At 47.4% G+C, this 20,698-nt stretch overlaps 2 protein-coding genes across 7 annotated transcripts in view; both read left to right on the top strand.

Moving 5' to 3' along the window:
* Mideas (mitotic deacetylase associated SANT domain protein) overlaps positions 1 to 11,771 on the top strand; it is a 74,587-nt gene extending 62,816 nt beyond the window's left edge. For all 6 annotated transcript variants that reach the window (XM_045154081.1, XM_045154084.1, XM_045154083.1 and 3 more), the window contains exons 8-13: positions 987 to 1,062; positions 1,896 to 1,984; positions 7,154 to 7,303; positions 8,614 to 8,832; positions 10,853 to 11,052; positions 11,306 to 11,771. In XM_045154081.1, coding sequence (XP_045010016.1) covers positions 987 to 1,062; positions 1,896 to 1,984; positions 7,154 to 7,303; positions 8,614 to 8,832; positions 10,853 to 11,052; positions 11,306 to 11,504 — 933 coding nt within the window. In that variant the 3' untranslated portion in view covers positions 11,505 to 11,771. The remainder of the gene's footprint in view (positions 1 to 986; positions 1,063 to 1,895; positions 1,985 to 7,153; positions 7,304 to 8,613; positions 8,833 to 10,852; positions 11,053 to 11,305) is intronic.
* Positions 11,772 to 15,678: 3,907 nt separating this feature from the next.
* Pnma1 (PNMA family member 1) lies at positions 15,679 to 17,938 on the top strand. The gene has a single exon (XM_004649420.2). The coding sequence runs from the start codon at positions 16,117 to 16,119 to the stop codon at positions 17,176 to 17,178; it is 1,062 nt and encodes a 353-aa protein (XP_004649477.1). The 5' UTR covers positions 15,679 to 16,116; the 3' UTR covers positions 17,179 to 17,938.
* Positions 17,939 to 20,698: the final 2,760 nt, after the last annotated feature.

The following is a 20,698-nucleotide window of genomic DNA, read 5'->3' on the forward strand; positions in this document are numbered from 1 at the left end:
AAGCCCCCTTGGTTCAGGGAGGGTCTCTCAGGGAGGCTGGCACAGGTTCCTGTCTGCTGCCCTAGAGGCAAGCCTGCTGGCCTGTCGATGTGTTTTGATGTTTACTGATTTGTACTTGCACTTTTGCATGTAGTTTACTTTCTCTGCTTATTTGTTTCCTTTTATTTTACATAGGTATACATGTTTGGTTTATGTGCATGTATATATGTGTTCACATGTGTGGATACACATGTGTGTGGGTATACATGCATGTGGCGGCCAGAGATTGACCCCAGGTATCTTGCTAAAGCAGAGTCTGTCACTTGAACCCAGAACTTGCTGGTTTGGCTGGTCTAGCTAGCCAACTTGATCCAGGCAGGCCATCACGCCTACCTGGCGTTTACATAGGTGCTGGGGATTCGAACTCAGGGCTTCATGCTTGCTTATCTATTCAGTCTTCTCCCCATCCCCCCCCCTTTTTTTTGAGACAGGGTTTCATGTATCCCAGACTGGCCTCAAACTCTGAAGTCTATTCTCTTGCTTTAGCCTCCCAAATGCTGGGATGGTGGGCCTGTTCCACCATGTTCAGTTTGGCATGTCGATTTGAGATGGCTAGGAGGGTCTGACTGAGAAGGGAGCTATAGGGGTTTGGTCCAAGGGGTCCAAGTCCTAGTCCCAAACCTTGACTGGGTGTTCAGGGTCCTCCTGGCCATCTCAATCTCTGAGTGGGTCCCCCACTCTCAGATAGGATTGTCACTGGTCCATGCTGCTTCCTTTGGAGGCCACAGTTCGTTTAAGCAGCACTGCAGGGGCCCTGGTTCTTCAGCAGCCCCACCTCCCGTGACTTTACCATTCTTCCAGACATTGTGGACCTTGGCAGTTAGGGTAGGTGCCCACACTGCTCGGAGGCTTGAAATGGTCCTCTGCTTTTTGCCCGGGCCAGGGATGCTCAGTCTGCCACTGAGTCTGCTGCCCTGGGTCCTGACCCCGCCCTCCCTTCCCTCTAGGAAACGCTGAATAAACTGCTACTGAAGAAACCCCTGCGGCCCCACAACCACCCACTGGCAACGTATCACTACACAGGTGGGCCGGCTGGGGAGGGTACCGGCCCAGAGTCTCAAGGGTCTGTGGTATCAGTGAGGCTCTGCTTAGCGCTGAGTCACAATCCTGGATGGAGGGGAGGAGAGGGTCAGCCAAGAGCCACAGTGAGGCAGCTCATACCAAGGCTGAGTAGCTTTCTCTAGTGATTTCCCATGTCCTCAAGGAGAAGAGTGGAGGGTGTGGGCAGGTGGGACCCAGTCTGTGCCCCCAACCCCTGAAAAATATAAATCCCCAAATTGTAAGCACAAGGGACTGAAACCCAGGGAGTGTAAGCCAAGTTGGCCTCAGGTACCTGGAGTTCAGATGCCTTGGAGCACGTCATATATTCTAGGGCATGTCCAACTTTGGCCCGTATCCAGCCCCAGGATAGTTATGAATGTAGCCCAACGTAAAATTGTAAACTTACATGAAACATTACAAGATTACTTTTCTCTCTGTAACTAACTTGAATGTGTGGTGCTTGAGTGTAAACTAGATGACGCCGTGTCACAGTGTCGAAAGATGGGACACCCCCGCGTGCAGGCACTGTCGTTGGTCCTTGTGAGGGCCTCGTTTTGTCTACACCAGACAGAGCCCTAGTGTTTCCTCTGCCTTGTGTCATTTAGTCCTGGCAAGGTGGGCTTTAACGTTCACTCCCATTTCACGAGCAAGCAAAGTGGAGCTCCAAGCAGCCAGTAGTATGTGGCCAAAGCAGGAAGTGGAGTCAGTTCTGCATACCCACAGAGACCAGTGAAGACAGCCTCTCACCAACAGGTCAGACTCATCCCCACAGTTCTCAGGCCCCTGCCCAACTTATAAGCCTCTTTGCTTTTCAGGCTCTGACCAGTGGAAGATGACTGAGAGGAAGCTGTTTAACAAGGGCATTGCCATCTACAAGAAGGATTTTTTCCTGGTGCAGAAATTGGTGAGCTGGGGTTTCATTTCAGGGACAGGAGCTGCCCTGTTGCCTATGGTCACTGATCAAGTCCTCTTAAATGGTCAGATGGCTGGGCTGGGGGTGCAGCTCAATAGTAGGGTGCTTACCTGGCATGCCTGGGGCTCTGGGTTTCCCCCTAACACTATGGTTACATTAGTACCTCTTAGTAGCTTCAGAGACAGTTTTCTTTTTATTTACTTATTATTATACTATTATTATTATTTTGTTTTGTTTTGTTTTTTCAAAGTAGGGTCTCACTCTAGCCCAGGCTGACCTGAAATTCACTATGTAGTCTCAGGGTGGCCTCAAACTCACAGCGATCCTCCTACCTCTGCCTCCTGAGTGCTGGGATTAAAGGTGTGCACCACCATGCCCCACAGTTTTCTATTTTTTTGAGGCAAGCACAACAGACTGGCCTTTTTTTTTTTTTTTTTTCCTTTTAATGAGAGACAGGAGAGAATTGGCATGCCAGGGTATCCACCCAATACAATCAAAATCCAGATAGATGCTTGAGCCACCTTGTGTGCATGTGTGACCTTGCTTGTGCATCTGGTTTATATGCTGACCTTGAATTCGGCGATCCTCCTACCTCTGCCTTCCAAGTGCTGGGATTAAAGGCATGTGCCACAACACCTGGCTTCCAGCCTTGTTTTTGTTTTTTGAGGTAAGGTCTCCCTCTAGCCCAGGCTGACCTAGAATTCACTATGTAGTCTCAGGCTGGCCTCAAACTCAAAGGGATCCTCTGACCTCTGCCTCCTAAATGCTGGGATTAATGGTAAGAGCCATCTAAATTATTTTACAAAAACATAAAAGCTGGCCTGGTCCTCATGCCTTTATTCTCAGCACTTGGGAGGCTGTGGTAAGAGGATCATTGTGAGTTCCAGGTCAGCTTGGGGTAGAGTGAGACTACCTCAATAAATAAAATAAATAAATATCCACAATTATGTAGCATACAAATAATTTTACCATTAAAAATGAAATTTACATGCCAATGAAATGGATGTGTTTATTTTTACATAAAGAATTAAATCTTGGCTGAATATTTGATATTCTAAGACATAAAATATCTTTATTTATTTTTTGTTTTTTAAAAAATTTTTTTGTTTGTTTATTTGAGAGCAACAGACAGAGAGAGAAAGAGGAATAGAGAGAGAGAGAGAGAGAGAGAGGGAGGGAGGGAGAATATGAGCATGCCAGGGCCTCCAGTCACTGCAAATGAACTCCAGATGTATGCACAACCTTGTGCATCTGACTAATGTGGGTTCTGGAGAACTGAGCCTTGAACGAGGGTCCTTAGGCTTCACAGGTAAGTGCTTAACTGCTTAGCCATCTATCCAGCCCCATCTTTAATGTTTTTTAGAGTTGATTGAAATGTTGATTTTATAGCCATCAATGTTGACAAAGCTGCTTTGCATAAATACAAAGTATAAAATGGTTTAAGTATGTTTAGTATATTTTAGACAGTTTGGGAAATTCTGTGCTAATTCTAAGCCAAAATTCATTCAGTTTTTCTTTATGAAACTCAAGGCATCTGCTCAAACATTCTAATACAGTATAATCCAATGATATTAATTTGATACTGTATGCTAAGCAATGACAGTAGGATGATATTTAAAGTCTCTGTTTTCCATAATTAAGCTATTGTGTTTCTTTTTAAAAAATATATTTTTGGGCTGCAGAGATGGGTTAGCAGTTAAGGTGCCTGCTTAAGAAGTCTAAGGACCCAGGCTCGATTCCCCAGGCCCCACATAAGCCAGATACACAAGGTGGCACATGCATCTAGAGTTCGTTTGCTGTGGCTAGAGGCCCTGGCACGCCATTCATTCCCCCTCTCTCTGCCACTTTCTCTCTCTCAAATAAATAAATATGAAAAATAAATAAATATATAAATTCTTAAGCCGGGCGTGGTGGCACACACCTTTAATCCCAGCACTTGGGAAGCAGAGGTAGGAGGATTGCTATGAGTTCAAGGCCACCCTGAGTCTACATAGTAAATTCCAAGTCAGCCTGGGCTAGAGTGCGGCCCTACCTCAGAAAACCTACAAAAGAAAAGAAGTGTGCATGTATGTGTGTGTGTGTGTGTGTGTGGATTGAGAGAGAATGAGAATAGATACCCCAGGGTCTCTTGTTTCTACCAAAGAATTCCAGACTCATGCCACTTTGTGCATCTGGCTTTATGTGGAATCGAACCTGGGCTGACAGGCTTTGCAAAAAAACATCAGGATTTGTAAATAAGTGCCTTTTATGGCTGACCCATCTCCTGTGACTCCCTCACATTCAGTTCTGTGACTCCTTTTGGAGCAAAAGCTCACACTTTAAGAAGCTGGGTTCTGGGCTGGAGGCTTAGCTGTTAAGGCCTTTGCCTGCAAAGCCAAAGGATCCTGGTTCAATTCTCCAGGACCCATGGAGTTCCACTGCAAAGGAACTCCTTTGCAGTGGCTGGAGGCCCTGGCGTGCCCATTCTCTCTCTCTCTCTCTCTCAAATAAATAAATAATAATAATAATAAATAAAAAGAGGAAGCTGGGTTTTACAAATAAGACAAGTGAAAAAGATTGAGCCTCTTCCCTTGTTCTAAGTGCCCTTCCCCTTCCTTTTAGAGTGTTGTGTTCATGGTTAGGGTCTTAAACCAGAGGGGAATGGGAACGTGGGATTGGAGGTCTCTTCAGGGTGAGGGGAACTGAGAACCAACAAGTACCCATCATTAACCCGGGTGATCTTGGCCTGCTTTGTTTGCTGTCTGGATAGGATTTGCTTCCAGTAACTTGAGTGACCAAGCCTTGGTTCTGTAAGGCTGCCTTGTCCTCTCTCCATGGTCTTCAGAAAGAATAGTGCTTTGCTAGTCTAAGGAATCACATCTTTTATAGTCCCATCTCACAAAATCTGCCTTTTTTTTCCCCGAAGTAGGGTTTCACTCTAGCCCAGGCTTATCTGGAATTCACCATGTGGTCTCAGGGTGGCCTCAAACTCATGGTGATCCTCCTACTTCTGCCTTCCAAGTGCTGGGATTAAAGGCATGCACCACCTCACCCAGCTTAAAATCTTTTTAAAGAGAGTGACTGAGAGCCGGGCGTGGTGGCACACACCTGTCATTCCAGAGGTAGGAGGATTGCCATGAGTTCAAGGCCAGCCTGAGACTACATAGTGAATTCCAGGTCAGCCTGGTCTAATAGCGAGACCCTACCCTGAAAAGCAAAAAAATAAAATAAAATAAAATAAAGAGAGTGACTGATATTAGTTGCCAAGGCAAAAGTGCTTCTAAGAATATGCAGTTTCCTCCTGGGATGGTAGAAGGTGTCAAGATTGGCCCTAGGGACTGTGTGTAATGAGTTCTGGTCTGTAAGGAGACAGCCATTTGCTCTGTTCAGTAGCGCTGTCTCCTCATCGGAGGGACTGTGTAGTGATTGAGTTCTGGTCTGGTAAGGAGACAGCTGTTTGCTCTGTTCAGTAGCATGCTGGGCAGCACTGCTGAAAGCCCATACCTGTGAAATTCACTGAAGTGCCCTAATGCTTAATGAAAAGAACAGCCAAATGAATAATCCAAAGATTGATGGGAAAATACAAACTGCCCTTCCCCTGGATGTCCCCCCACCCACCTCTCCACCATTGGTTCCTGGGCTCTTTGGATAGGACTCCCAAGTCTAGACATGCTGAACTTAGAAATGGACAGGAGAGTGTCAGAGAAAACAGCTGCTTGTGTAGGAAAGGGGTTCAGATGCCGAACCTAGTGGTCAAATAGACTTATGAAATGGGAGGGCTAGATACCAGTTTGAAAGGTTCCTAAGGATGACCTAGTCTCACCTCACTATTTCCACATGAAAAAGCAGAAATTCAGAGGGTAACTTAATTTAGATCATGCAGCCCTTTGGTGGTGGTGGTAACCCTAACCCTCTGCTTCCTCTTGGGGTCTTCCAGGGCTTTCTTTCATTTATTTGCAAGGGGATAGGAAGTGAATGGGTGCTGCACTGCAAAGGAACTCCAGATGCATGTGCCCCTTTGTAAATCTGGCTTTTTGTGGGTACTGGGAAGTTGAACCCAGGTCGTCAGGCTTTGCAGACTCCTTAACTGTTGAGCCATCTCTCCAGTCCTCCAGAGCTTCCTTGTTTTCCTTGAATCTTCCTCATACAGGGCAGCATGACATTTCTCTAACTCACTTGTTAGGTCACTACTCTGGAGAAGAATGAATGACACTGTTTGATGAAGGGACTCTGTTGTCAAATTGGGGCTGGCTTTGGATGTGGAGGGTGCCCAGACTTTCTTCCTTACTTTAGTTTTTTTTCAAATTTATAGAAAAATGGAAAGAATCGTAGGTTGAACACCATTAGTAAATGCCTTTCTTAGGTTAACCAATTGTTAACATATGCCCTGTTTTCTTTCTATGCTTACATCTAAGCATGCACACAACTATTTTCTCTTCCCTCTTCTGTGTTAGCTCATCAATTAAAGTAAGTTATAGCTGGACTTGGTGGCATAAGCCTATATATAATACCAGCTATTTGAGAGGCCAACACAGGGAGATTGCAAGTTCAAGGCCAGTCTGGGGAACTTTGTGAGGCCTTGTCTTAAAAATAAAATAAAATAAATAAAATAAAATGAAATAAAAAGGGATGGGAGTATAGTATGTAAGGCCTTAGTTTCAAGCCTCATTACTGAAAAGAGGGGGGATTTATTTTTCAATCAAACCACAGTACCATAAGCACTGCCAAGAAATTTGTTTTTGTTTTTCGAGGTAGGGTTTTGCTCTATACCAGGCTGACCTGGAATTCAATATGTAGTATCAGGGTGGCTTCACGACAATCCTCCTTCCTCTGCCTCCCACGTGTTGGGATTAAAGACATGCACCACCATGCCTGGCTACTGCCGAGAAATTTAAACTGACATGACAATCTCTAGTAGCAGCCCACGGCCAACTCTCCTCAGAAGTCCCAGTGTTCCTAACTTTAGGTAGGTTTTATTTAAACAATGAAACCATGCGGAAGCATTGGTTAATTGCATTGATCAGGGGTTTGCTGCCTAGCAACCAGTGGAGAAATGCTTGCATTTCTTGAGTTTGCTTTTTGGCTAAGGTTAAGGAGGATGTGCAGGGGTGGGAATGGCTGGGTTCTTCCTGGACATGGGAGCTAACTCGACCTCTGACCTCAGTTTTGGCTTTACTCCAGATCCAAACCAAGACTGTGGCCCAGTGTGTGGAGTTCTATTACACCTACAAGAAGCAGGTGAAAATCGGCCGCAACGGGACTCTCACCTTTGGCGATGTGGATACCAGTGACGACAAGTCAGCCCAGGAGGAGGTTGAAGTAGACATTAAGGTGACTCCCTCCCAGCCTCCAATGCCTCATACCTGGCTGTGTCTGGGGCCAGGACGAATGTGCGAGCTGGAAGCCAAAGTCTCTAGGCATTTGTGGAGGGCAGGCAGGAATGCAGGGTTCCTGAGAACCAGCCCCAGGAGTTGGTGGCCCAGGTTCAAAACCCTTGAGATTTCCCCTCTAGGCTCCTGGGATGGTAGTAATGGCATGATGTGGAACACTGGAGAATGCCCTCGCCTCACCTCTGTCACAGCATAGCTCTAAACACTGCTTTGAAACTCATCTTTGCATCACCTTTGTGATTTCTGCTATTTGCACCCCACCTAATTCTTCGCATCCCATAACACTAGTACTATTTCTTAATATTTTCTTTGACTCAACATATTTTTACTCAAATAAAAGAGAAGTTTGAATGTGGTTGGTACATGCCTTTAATCCCAGAACTTGGGAGGTAGAGATAGAAGGATCGCTGTGAGTTCAAGGCCACCCTGAGACTACATAGTGAATTCCAGGTCAACCTGGGCTAGAGTGAGACCCTATCTTGAAAAACAAAAAAGTATGTGTGTGGTGGGGGGGTGGGGAGAGCTTTTTATAATACAGTCATTAATAGAAAACCAGTATTGTTTCCCATTGAGGGCACTAATAAAAATAAATATATATGAAAACCAAACACTGTTTAAAATGCCAGCTAAATGCTCTTGCCAGCCAGAGTTCTGAGACTGAGGTCTGACTTCTTTTTAAAAGAGATTATCAGGTTTAGGGAAGCAGAAAAGACACATTAGCACCAACCCTAGGCTTTGCCCCTGACCTAAGCAGGGTGAAAAAGAGACTGTTATTTAATTTTGTGCCCATGTATCCTCCTGACATCATCTTGGGGTTACAAGTCCCTACTTGGTAGCAAACTACTCCTATTCTAAGACCGAGGAGAAGACAGAAAGTGTCACAGATAGTTAGGAACTGTAGCTCAAAGCGCCCGCTGGCTTACTAGGTCACTTTGCTCAAGCGTGCCCAGAAGACTTTGGGCTTTTGTCCAGGAGGGTAGATTGGCTTGTGGGTCTTGGCATGTTCCCTGTCCAGCCCTGGCTCTATCTCAAATGCTCAGTCTCATCCAGAGGGTTCCTAGGGTCAAGACTCTCTTCTGTTCCCAGGCCAACTGGCCATGTGAGGGCTGTGACCTGTGATATAGTCCCAGGACAAGAGGCTACACTAGGGCCAGGATAAGATGGCAGGAGAAGCAGGGGCTCAAAAGTCCTGGATGGGTCAAAATCAGTGCCCCATGGTGGTGTGACTGAGCTCATTCTTGTCCCCTATAGACTTCCCAGAAGTTCCCAAGGGTGCCTCTTCCCAGAAGAGAATCCCCAAGTGAAGAGAGACTGGAGCCCAAGAGGGAAGTGAAGGAGCCAAGGAAGGAGGAGGGTGAGGAGGAAGAGGTGCCAGAAACCCAGGAGAAGGGGGAGCAGGAAGAGGGGAAAGAGCGCAGCCGGCGGGCAGCTGCTGTCAAAGCCACGCAGACACTACAGGCCAATGAAGCGGTAAGTGTGAACTCCATGTTCACTCCCTGAGCCCAGGGCCAGGAGGGCTGAGCCGGGCCTGGGAGTGTAGGTGGGAGGACAGAGCAGGAACATGGTGGTCTTTATAAGTTATGGTAGCAGGAAGTACATCAGGCATTTAGTCTTCAACCCTATGCAGTAAGGGACTGTTATTAATCCCATTTTACAGATGAGGAAACTGAGGTGGACGATAACACTGGTCATAGACACTCTGACTCCAATCTGTATACTTTTATACTATCGCTAATTCTCTACCTTAGACTCAGAGGAGAAAGGTGTTAGGCATGTGGAACTTGGTGAAGCACTATAAGTGTTTTTCTTAAGAGCTATACCTGACAAGGATATCTGAAATGGAGCTGAGGCAATAGGAGTACCAGTAATGACCCTTACCTGCTAGGTGCTTTCATTTCTATTATCTTGGTAATTCCTAACAATAACCTCATAAAGGGTCAACCCTCACTCCACAGATGGGAGAATCGGGCTCAGGCATGCCATTTGACTGCTCTGAAGTCATGTCCCAGGTTCTTGGACTTCCTAGTGCAGTGATCTGTCCACATCACAGGCAGAATGTCCCACCAGAGCTGCCCCTGTCAGAGATTTCTCCCAGGAGGGGGAGGGACGGGCATGTGTTTGTACACCTCCTCCTGCGGAACACCCACCAGCTAAACGCAGCTGCTTGCTTTTTCTGGGCATGGCTGCTCCAGCTGGGAGCCTGTGCTCCGTGTCCACCTCTGTCCCATTCTGCTGGCTCTGTAACACTTCCCTTTGAAGGTCACCCCCGGGGCCCATTCCTCAGTTCTAATGGCCATCTGCGGCGCCATCTGAAGCCCTGTGTGTTCCTCCAGTTGGGCACCAGAGATCCTCTGCTCTCTGGCACTTGCTCATACTTTTTTTCCCCCCATCTGTAAGCATTTTCTCAGCAAGTACACTAGACTTGGAGGCTTTCTGGGGACAGAGGCTCTTCTTTTTTTTTTTTTTTAATTTTTATTTATTTATTTATTTGAGAGCGACAGACACAGAGAAAGACAGATAGAGGGAGAGAGAGAATGGGCGCACCAGGGCTTCCAGCCTCTGTAAACGAACTCCAGACGCGTGCACCCCCTTGTGCATCTGGCTAACGTGGGACCTGGGGAACCGAGCCTCGAACCGGGGTCCTTAAGCTTCACAGGCAAGCGCTTAACCGCTAAGCCATCTCTCCAGCCCACAGAGGCTCTTCTTTACCAGCCTGTCTCCCTACCAGCTGGCACATAATGTAAAACTAAATGTCATTATGAAGGTATGATTGGACTAGCTGTCCAAACATATGAACACGTTTGATTACTTGAGATAGAAAGATCAGGGTCACGACGGGCATGGTGGTGCACGCCTTCAATCCCAGGACTCGGGAGGCAGTGGTAGGAGGATCGCCGTGAGTTCGAGGCTAGTCTGATACTATATCGTGAATTCCAGGTCAGCCTGGGCTAGAGAAAGAGCCTACCTTGAAAAACCAAAAAAAAAAAAAAAAAAAAGGTGGGGTGGGCTGGAGAGATGGCTTTAACGGTTAAGGCGTTTGCCTGCAAAGCCAAAGGACCTCCTTCGATTCCTCAGGACCCACGTAAGCCGAATGCACAAGGTGGTGCATGGGTCTGGAGTTTGTTTGCAGTGGCTGGAGGCCCTGGTGCGCCCATTCTCTCTCTCTCAAATAAGTAAAAACAAAAAAACAAAACAAAAAAAAAAACAACCTTTTTTTAAAGTCATCTTAAAAAAAAAAAAAGGTCAGGGTAAGAAGCCCCACAGCTACTGGCCATGTTGGCACTGACAGAGTTAGAGCCAACCCCAGCCACAGTGGGCTTGGGGAAGCAGCCAGCGGGCCCTGCCATTGGAAGGCATCAAGGGGCTACTAGATGGCCAACCTGGCAAGGCGTGACATGATCTTTTAGGGCCCTTGGATCCCTAAGATTCCAGACTTCTGAATTTACATCCTTCCCCCGCAACTCAACGCTCCTTTCTTGATTCTCTCCAGGCCAACGACATCTTCATCCTCCGGAGCCACGAGTCCAATGCGCCTGGCTCTGACCCCGCCGGCGGGGCCCCGGAGAAGACCCGCGAGGGGCCCGGGAAGCCCCGCAGGTCGCTACCTTTTACGGAGAAGAAGAAAAAACCGGAGACATTTAATAAGACCCAGAACCAGGAGAACACGTTCCCTTGCAAAAAATGCGGCAGGTATGACGTCCCTCGGACCGTCCTCCCTCCCGGTGGGCGGCGGGACCCGTGGCGGAGTTGAAGCTGGGATTGGGGCCGGCTCTGGGCCCGGCGCGGGTGAAGTCTGGGTGTCTGCCTTCTGATTGGCTCAGCGGGTCTCCAGGGCAGTGACGTCACGGGCGGGCAGGGTTTGCCGGAGGGGCTGCGGGCTGAGCATCCCCGGCGGGGTGCGGAAGACGGTCCCTCACCCGGTGCCCCTGTCGCGCTTCCGCAGGGTGTTTTTCAAGGTGAAGAGCCGCAGTGCTCACATGAAGAGCCACGCGGAGCAGGAGAAGAAGGCGGCGGCGCTGAGGCTCAAGGAGAAGGAGGCCGAGGCCGCCGCCGCCGCCGCCGCCGCTGCCGCCGCCGCCGCCGCCGCGCACCCGCCGGCGCTGCGCGACGAGAGCGGGGACGGCGACGGCGAGAAGGGCTGAAGGCCCGGATGGATCCTTCCGCTGCGCTGCCCGGCCTCTCTGCCCCCCCCTGGGAGCCAGGAAAGGGTCACGTGGACTTTTCTCTGCAAAACAAAGGCGACCGTGAATAAAACGAGGCTCTTGTATTTACCGAGGCCCCCAGGAGCTGTGTTAAAGGGCTGCAGGATCCAGTTCTCCTCGCGTCTGGCCTGTCCGACGTCGTGAAATTGTTCTGCCCTCCTGGAGCCTTGAGAGCCCTGGACCCCTGGAGGAGTGGGGCGGGGGGTGCGGGGCGGGAGGGGCTCTCTGCGGCCGCCTGTCTCTGATCTGTGCTGCCTCCAGTCTTTGCATCTCTGCCTCCTCCACCCCCCCCTTGCCTGCCTCTAGGAAAGCCACCATGGCCAGCCAAGCACAAGCTCAACACCACTGCAGCATTATTCCTCCTCCTCCTCCAGAGGAGCAAGCCTTGACCCAAGCCCCAGGAAAAGGGACTGCTCTAGAACGTGTGTGGTGGTCTGTGTTGTCCCTGTGCAACAGTGTTCAGGCCTAAGCTGTTCCAGTGACCCTTTTGCAGGTCACCTCCTCCCCAGGAGTAAGGCCCAGGGTAGGTACTACCCTTTTGCTGCTTGCTAACATCCCTACTGGGATTGGAAAGTTTTCTCAAACGTTTGAGGGGGAAGGAGCCAGTGTTCAAGTCCCTGATCCCAGCCTGCTGCAGGAAAGGGAACTAATTGAACAAAGGCCAGAAGCTGCAGGGCCCGGCCTGAGAGAGCCTTGACTAGCCTGGCTCCTCCTATTTCCCACCGTTTTGCCAAATACCTTTGGGTCCTGGAGGCTAAGGGAGTTTACCGACAAGCAGGTCCTTGGAAGGCCCGGCCTGCTCCTCCGTCCTCCTGGGTGCCGCCTCTCTGCTTGCCTCTGTCCTTGCCCTCAGCAGCTGCCGCCTAACCCCCAAGGCACCCTTCCCAGTGTCGATGTGCATACCCTAGCCCCCCAGTCCTGCAAGCTGGAGATTTCTGGAACCTTCCCTGGGAGGTGGATGTCTCCTAACTAGATTGGACAGGAGCCTTCATTCCTTGACTCGTGTCATTTATTTATTCTTAATATTTAATTTTCTAACATCCTCTCAGGGACCAGGGGCCTTCTGCATTCCAGAGGCCCAAGTGCATTTATCCCAAAATAAGGCGCTTTCTTGACACCCCCCAACCCCACACCTTAATTCCCAAGGCCCTAGGGTCCCTTACCTTGTTGCTGTGGAAGCTCTTGCCAGTAGGAATGATAGTAGCACTGTAAGGGGGGCGGGTGGAGAAGGTCATCAAAGCCCCCCAGCCTAGCAGGAGTGGGCGAGATCAAAGGCAGTTCTTGTCGCTGTCCCTTTTGTACTTTCAGAATGCTTGAGGGAATTGGCAGGAGGCCAGAATTCTAGTTTGTTTACCAGGCCCGTATTCTGGCTTAAAGAAGCCATATTTGGCATGCAGTCACTGACGTAAAAGGACCAGAATGTTCTGGAGGCCAACCATGCCAATTCCATGGGGAGGGGAGGGTATTTTTCTGGTCTTACTGCTCCACTTTATTTGTACTAAAGAAATTCTGAGTGGATGTGTATGACAGGTCAACATTGTAGGAAGGCTCCAAAAAGGATCATTTTCTCTGTCATTAGGAGATAACCTGTAGGCAACATGTTGGAAATGGAGATGGAGTTTTTAAACTATGCACTAGACGGTATTCTCATTCATTTATGCATTTAATATGATTCTATTCTATTCCCTGGCAATGGTAGCAACAAAACTCCTCCCCAACCAAGATTCCTGGACAGGTACCTTCATCTTCAAATTCATTTCTTTCCTAGGCTTCTCTACAAACTCAGAATCTCAAGATTGCAAAATTCTTGTGTACCTTCCAGAAGCCAGAGGGCGGCAAATTTAGGCTCTCTTCTAAACTCACTTTCATTAGTGCCTTCACAGCTTAGCCCCAAAGTGTTACTTATGTTTCCTAAGGTTTTTTTCTAGTTAAACCACATTTGGATTAAGGACTTGGTATGGACATGTAATATCCAAAACCACTCTCAGTCATATGAGACCCTTCTGTCCCGTGGTACCATCTAGTACTTAGGAGTCTTTTGACAATTAAGAAAGCGATGCTAAGCTTACAGAAACCAGACCAGGTGAACGAAAACAAGGAAAATCAAGATGGTACCTCTAAGTGTTAACTCCCGCCTGACATTGTATTTTAGGAGACTCCATGCTCCAGGATGCCTTGGTGTTGAGAATGAAGTGTCAAAAAGGCCATGTTTAGAGGGCGGGTGCGACTGTGGCAATTGACCTGCCAGCCATAGCAGTAAGTGTGGCCACAGAAACCAGCATCCATACTGGTGCTTGTTCCACGTGAACACATTGGGCTTTTCTTGATGTTTTCCCATCCTTTTCAGAGTTCTTCGCTTTAAAGACAAATGACAACTCCAGCTTTACACTGTCTTATTATCTCACCCTGCCCACCTCCCAGCCTCCACCTCCATTCAGCCAAGGGCGTGAAACTGACATAGTGCCTGTGTTCTGGACCATTTCTGAGGTCTCTTACCATCCAAGGAGACAGTGCCATCATTACTGTCCTCCATGCCTTCAGCAGCTCCCCTCACAGCTAAGGTACATAACCTGCCCCTCTGCCACCCCACCTCCAGCCCTGGCACAGATGTCTCGTGCTGCTGATGTCTGAAGGGATTGCCTATATTTAACTGCCTCACTGACCTAACCTCTTTCTTCTCCTGTGCCAGATGATAAGGTGAAGGAGGGTGTAATATATACTTAAGCCTCAGTTCTTTACATGTCACTGGGGCTCTTTTTTTCTGGGTTATTTATTCACTGGCAAGCCTAACTTCTTTGGTTTACAGGAAGTATGCATATTTTTTATAAAACAAGTGTGTCCAACCCACATTTGGCTGTGTTAATAGTTGCCTCTAACAAACAATTTACAGCTGTTTCACCTTTTTCCTTATTTGTCTCTCAATTGAAGGCCTTGTTGGAGGAGACAGCACAGGAACAGCCTTGACAGTCTGTAATTATTGTACAAATATTTTAATAGCATATAAAATAAGTATATTCTTTTTATTTTGAAACAGAAATGATCACACTGCCTTTTATGTGTTTGCTGCCTGTGGCACCCCCTTTTTTAAAAAGACTGTTACATATTAAAATAGTGTACATATATATATATATAAATATTACCTCTTGCTGTACAGTTGTGATAGACCAGACTGAAGATTTTATTTTTTGTGTGCTTTTTATAAAAAAAAAATTAATACACTAAAGAGAATCTTGCTGATGTGATTGTAATGTACCTATGTAACTTATTTACTTTTGAATGTCCTGTATCTTAAGACCTTTTATTAAATAAGGCTTAAAGTTTTCAGAGTTGAATGTTGTGTTTTAAGGGGGATTTTTCGCCATCTGGGGTTGACGTAAGTAGGTCTTGTTTTGCTTGAAGGGAAATTACTTAACATTTCTGAACCATAAGGATTCTGTTTTACTAGTCCATTGTTAATAGGGTCTAGACAGGACATAACACAGCTTGTCTGACTACAAAAATGACTGATTAAACAGATTTTTTTAAAAATGTACACAAGAAGCTTAAAAATGCCTTTCCCATGGCCACAGTTGATATACTCTTTAAAAGTTTCAATTGAGCAAATATAGCGGCTGCAGAGTGATCAGGTAAGCGCATGTGCAGATAGTGAATGCTCAGGGTGAATGAGCAACCCCAGACCAGCCCACCATGATACATATATTTCAGTTGCTTAGCAATATTTTCGTTAAGTATTTTAATTTATCTGAAAGAGAGAAAGTGTGCACCAGGGCTTCCAACCCTTGCAAACAAACTCCAGAAGCATGCGCCACCTTGTGCATCTGGTTTTATGTGGAATCGAACCGAAGACCTTTGGGTTTACAGGCAAACGTCTTAAATAAGCCATGCCTTCAGCCCTGTTTTATTTTCTTTCTTTTTTTAATCTGGAAAACACGAAAGAGGAAGTGCGCCATCAGAGCGTCCAAGCCCCTCGCGGGCTCCATGGTAACTGCTAGACCCTCCCAGCGCGCCTATCTCGCGTCGTCACGCCCACCGTTGCCGTGGCTACGCCGGGGCTCCGCCCTCCACTGCGGCAGGCTCGCGGCGCCAGTGGCTGGAGGCGGCTCAGAGCCCGCGCCGGTCCTCGTGCGCGTCGTCCCGCCGCACTTCTCCGCCCTGCTCGCTCCTCCGTCTCCTCCGCCCCGAGGGCTCCCTGCGACCTTCCTTCCTGAAGCCGCTCGCCTGTCCGCCCCGCCGTCGCCCTGACCTCGGGATCACCGCGCTCGTCGTTGGCTAAACGCAAAAACAGCCTGCGGACCCGCGGCCACCGGAGGAACCGCCACGTCCCGGGCCCGCCGCCTTCGCCAGGCCGTGGTCCCCGGCCCGGGCGGAAGATGGCGACGGCCGCGTGACTTGAGTGTCCCCGAGACTAACTTTGGGACCGGGACGGGGAGAAGTGGGAGCACTGGTGTCGTTTGCTCCTGTGATTGCCTGATCTTACACGCCCCGCCGTCCCCGGCCTGCTTGGTGGGCAGCGGGGACCCAGGCCGATCTGGATCTGTAGAATCGGGGGGCGATGGCGATGACGCTGTTGGAAGACTGGTGCAGGGGCATGGATGTAAACTCCCAGAGAGCGCTGCTCGTTTGGGGGATCCCGGTGAACTGTGATGAGGCCGAAATCGAAGAGGCCCTTCAGGCTGCGATGCCCCACGTTCCCTATCGAGTACTTGGGAGAATGTTCTGGAGGGAAGAAAATGCAAAAGCAGCCTTGTTAGAGCTCACTGGAGCAGTTGATTATTCCTTGATCCCCAGGGAGATGCCAGGGAAAGGAGGGATGTGGAAGGTGATGTTCAAGCCCCCCACATCTGATGCTGAGTTTTTAGAACGGTTGCACCTCTTCCTAGCTAGAGAGGGGTGGACTGTGCAAGATGTTGCCCGTGTCCTTGGGTTTCAAAACCCGGCTTCGGCTCCAAGCCCAGAAATGTCGGCAGAGATGCTCAATTATGTTTTGGATAATGTTATTCAGCCTCTTGTTGAGTCCATATGGTACAAGAAATTAACGCTGTTCTCCGGGAAGGACATCCTGGGGCCTGGCGAGGAGACCTTTGAAACCTGGCTGGAGCACACTAATGAGGTCATAGAGGGTTGGCAGGTGTCTGATGTAGAAAAAAGACGGCGTTTGATGGAGAGTCTGAGAGGCCCCGCTGCGGATGTCATTCGCATCCTCAAGTCCAGCAACCCCGCCATCACCACTGTGGAATGCCTGAAGGCTCTTGAGCAGGTGTTTGGGAGCGTGGAGAACTCTAGGGACGTTCAGGTCAGATTTCTGAACACTTATCAGAATCCAGGAGAAAAGTTATCTGCTTATGTCATTCGTTTGGAGCCTCTGTTGCAAAAGGTTGTGGAAAAGGGAGCCATTGATAAAGAGAATGTGAACCAGGCTCGCCTGGAGCAGGTCATTGCTGGAGCCAACCACAGTGGGGCCATCCGAAGGCAGCTGTGGCTGACGGGGGCTGGGGAAAGACCGGCACCCAATCTCTTCCAGTTGATGGTACAGATCCGCGAGGAGGAAGCCAAAGAGGAGGAGGAGGAGGCTGAGGCCGCCCTCCTGCAGCTAGGCCTGGATGGGAACTTCTGAGTACTGGGGGGAAGGGGCTGTAGTGCAGACCTAGGTCCCAGCTGCTTTATTCTCTGCTGTCTTACTGGCCTGTCTCTGAATAATAATGACCCGGCCTTGCTCTGTATTTTGTTTTGTTTTCTTCCGCTGTGATGGGGCAGGACAGTCAGGCCTGCATATTCATGTTATATTCTCAAAATCATGAGATTGCCCTGAGCTGGTGCAACAGAAGTGAGTCTAGCTGGCTAAAATAACAGGGAAAGGCTTGGACATAAGAGCTTAGTGAAGCTGTATGGTAAGAAATGTGAAGCTATGACACTTCCCATTCAGGGAATTAAATGTGAAATTGCTAAATCATATGTTCAATGCAGAGCCTGGTTCACAGCAGATTTCAGTACAAATGCAAACTTATATTTGTCACTAATCTTGTGGATAGTTTACTGTAAATTACTCCTGATTATATTAAGGAAATGTGAATTTATTAGATATCACTCAGCTGTACAAAACAGATTTATTTCTCAACTTTCAACCTCTGGATCAATTTAATTGGTAAGTATTCTAAGAGTACAAAATGGAATGTTAGAAAAGTACTGCTTTTATGGAGCTATGTGAATCAAATTTTCACTGCATAAAGTGAATATAACTATAAATCACATGAGAAGATTGATATGAACAAGTAATACCTTTCCCCAGTTGCAGATCTTTGTCATAAATTCTTGTTCATGTGGATTGTGAGTGTTCTAAATCTGAAGATCTTGAATAAAAACTTTAAAATGTTAAATGTTCTATAGGGCTTTCCCATCATTTTAAGTTAAAGTTGGTGTAGCTGGGCGTGGTGGCACACCTTTAATCCCAGCACATAGGAGGCAGAGGTGGTAGGATTGCTGTGAGCTCAAGTCCAGCCTGGGACTACAGAATTGAGTTCCAGTTCAGCCTGGGCTAGAGTAAGACTCTGCCTCAAAATAAATAAATAAAAATGAAACAAAACAAAGTTGGTGTAACAAATATGGCTGTGTTGCATGGAGGATCTAGCGCTGGGGCAGGGCAGGGCAGGGGCAAGTAGAACTCTGGTGTCATTTGTAACTGTGATAATTTATGAACAGTAATACTAGTGTATGTTTTTCTGTACACATATCTGGACTTCTCATTCCTTCACATTTTTTGCTTTCCTCTTCTAAACAAATTTACATATTTTCACTTCTCCCACAGGCGTTTGCCTTCCCCTACCAGCCAGACTCATAACCTCCCCCATTCCTACTAACATCAAGTACACACACACTCACCCCATTTGACTCTATCTTCACAAATTCACTTCTCCCTCAACACTCACGAAGGCACTCCTTCCACTCTTGCGAGTATTACACCCTCTCCCACTCCATGATGCATTCCATTTCTCACACTTTTATGCAATGCACCCTTTATCACATAGTAAACTTGCATACTCCTAATCCATACATGAGTACATTTGCTTTTTGACAATTTCATGTGTGTGTGTACTGTATTTTGAACTTACTGTGTCCCATTATCCTTTCCTCCCATTCTCACTCCTGCTGATACTTCTCCTGCCTCTTAAATGCTACATGCATGTTATGCAGCCGAGTGTGATGGCATACACCTTTGATCCCAGTACTTGGGAGGCTAGGGTAGGAGGATTGCTCTGAGTTCTAGGTCAGCCTGAGACTAATTCTAGGACAGCCTGGGCTAGAACAAGACCCTACCTTGAAAAACCAAAACAAGAACAACAAAGTGTTAATTTTCTCTCCCAGTGTGTGTGAGCTTCCTTCTATGTCTGTACATGAGGACAGAGTACACCTTTGTGTATTCGTTTTATAAGAGGGTCTCTTCCTAGATAGCTGAGGCTTGCCAGCAACTTGCTATGCAGTGTAGGCTAGCCTCAAGCTTGCCATCCTCCTGTCTCAGCCTCCCTAGTACTGGGAATGATAAGCATGTGCCTCTATGTCTGACCTACATTTAACTTTTTTTTCCCCAGCCACCCCCCCCCCTTTTTTTTGGCAGTTTTCCTTTGTATCCTAGGCTGGCCTTGAACTCACCCTCCTACCTTAGCCTCCTGAGATGCTCATAGACACTCATCCTTGGTTCTCGGAAACACTGAACTAAAAATAACAGTGGGGCTGGAGGGATGGCTTAGCAGTTAAGGCACTTGCCTGCAAAGCCAAATGACCCAGGTTCGATTCCCCAGGCGCCACATAAGCCAGATACACAAGGTGGCGCATGCATCTGGAGTTCATTTGCAGTGGCTGGAGGCCCTAGCGTGTCCATTCTCTCTCTCTCTCTCTCTCTCTCTCAAATAATAAAAAATTAAATGTTTTAAAAATGACAATGACTATGATCAGAATTGAAGCATTCTCTTGTTATGTTTTGTTTTTTCAAGGTAGGGTCCCACTCTTGCCCAGACTGACCACTCATTGTGCAGTATTAGGCTGGCCTCAAACTTAGTGATTCTCCTACCTCTGCCTCCTGAAAGCATGTATCATGCCTGCCTGAGGCATTCTCTCTCTCTTTTTCTTTTTTTTTGTTTTTGTTTTCTCCTGAGGCAGGGTCTTATATTCTAGCTCAGGCTGGATTTAACTCTGTAATACAGTGATCCTCCTCCCTAGTGCTGATATTAAAGGCATGCACCACCACATCTGGCAGAATTATCTTTTTATGGACTCAGGAATTGTTTAAAAAAACACACACATCAAATAATTTAGGAAATCTAGCAAAGAAGGAACTATGGATTAAGAAGTGAAAATTAGGGCTGAAGAGATGGCTTAGCACTTGAGGACTTGCCTACAAAGCTAAAGACCCAGCTTCAATTCTGCAGGACCCAGTAAAGCCAGATGCACAAAGCGGCTCATGTGTCTGGAGTTTGTCTGCAGTAGCTAGAGGCCCTTGTGGGACCATTCTCTTTATGGGCCTTTCTTTCTCTCTCAAAGAATTTTTTTTTTTAATTTTTTTTTTTTTTTTTAGGTAGGATTTCACTCTAGCCCAGGCTGATCTGGAATTCAACTATATAATCTCAGGGTAGCCTTGAACTCATGGCGATCCTCCTACTTCTACTTCCCAAGTGCTGGGATTAAAGGCATGTACCATCATGCCTGGCCTATATAAAAATATTTTATAAAGACAGTAAAAACCATAGTACAGCCCTATTCAGTTATCAAAATTACATTTTGACTGCACAGAATATGAGCTGGCAAAGTGTGTTACTAATCCTGCTGGTTATTTTTTTTCTCAAGGGATCATCAACTAACCTTTGCCAGGACTGGCCAAGTGCAATAGTAATTCACTATCCCTGGAAGCACTCCTTCCACTGGGCAAATATTGGTCAAAGATTATAAACCAGGAATGGGTCACTATCATTGGTATTTCAAAAAAAAAAATCATAATATAGATTAAAGAAATGAGTTGTCTCCCTGTCCCTCTCTCCTTATCCCTGTTCCCCACACCCTGTCCCACATGCTGCAATGGACTGTTACCCAATGGTTGAATTTCTTCAAAATTGAGTATTTGGAGACTACATAGTTACTCTAAATTA

This window comes from Jaculus jaculus, chromosome 7 (genome assembly GCF_020740685.1).
Source record: "Jaculus jaculus isolate mJacJac1 chromosome 7, mJacJac1.mat.Y.cur, whole genome shotgun sequence".
NCBI classification, from domain to species: domain Eukaryota; kingdom Metazoa; phylum Chordata; class Mammalia; order Rodentia; family Dipodidae; genus Jaculus; species Jaculus jaculus.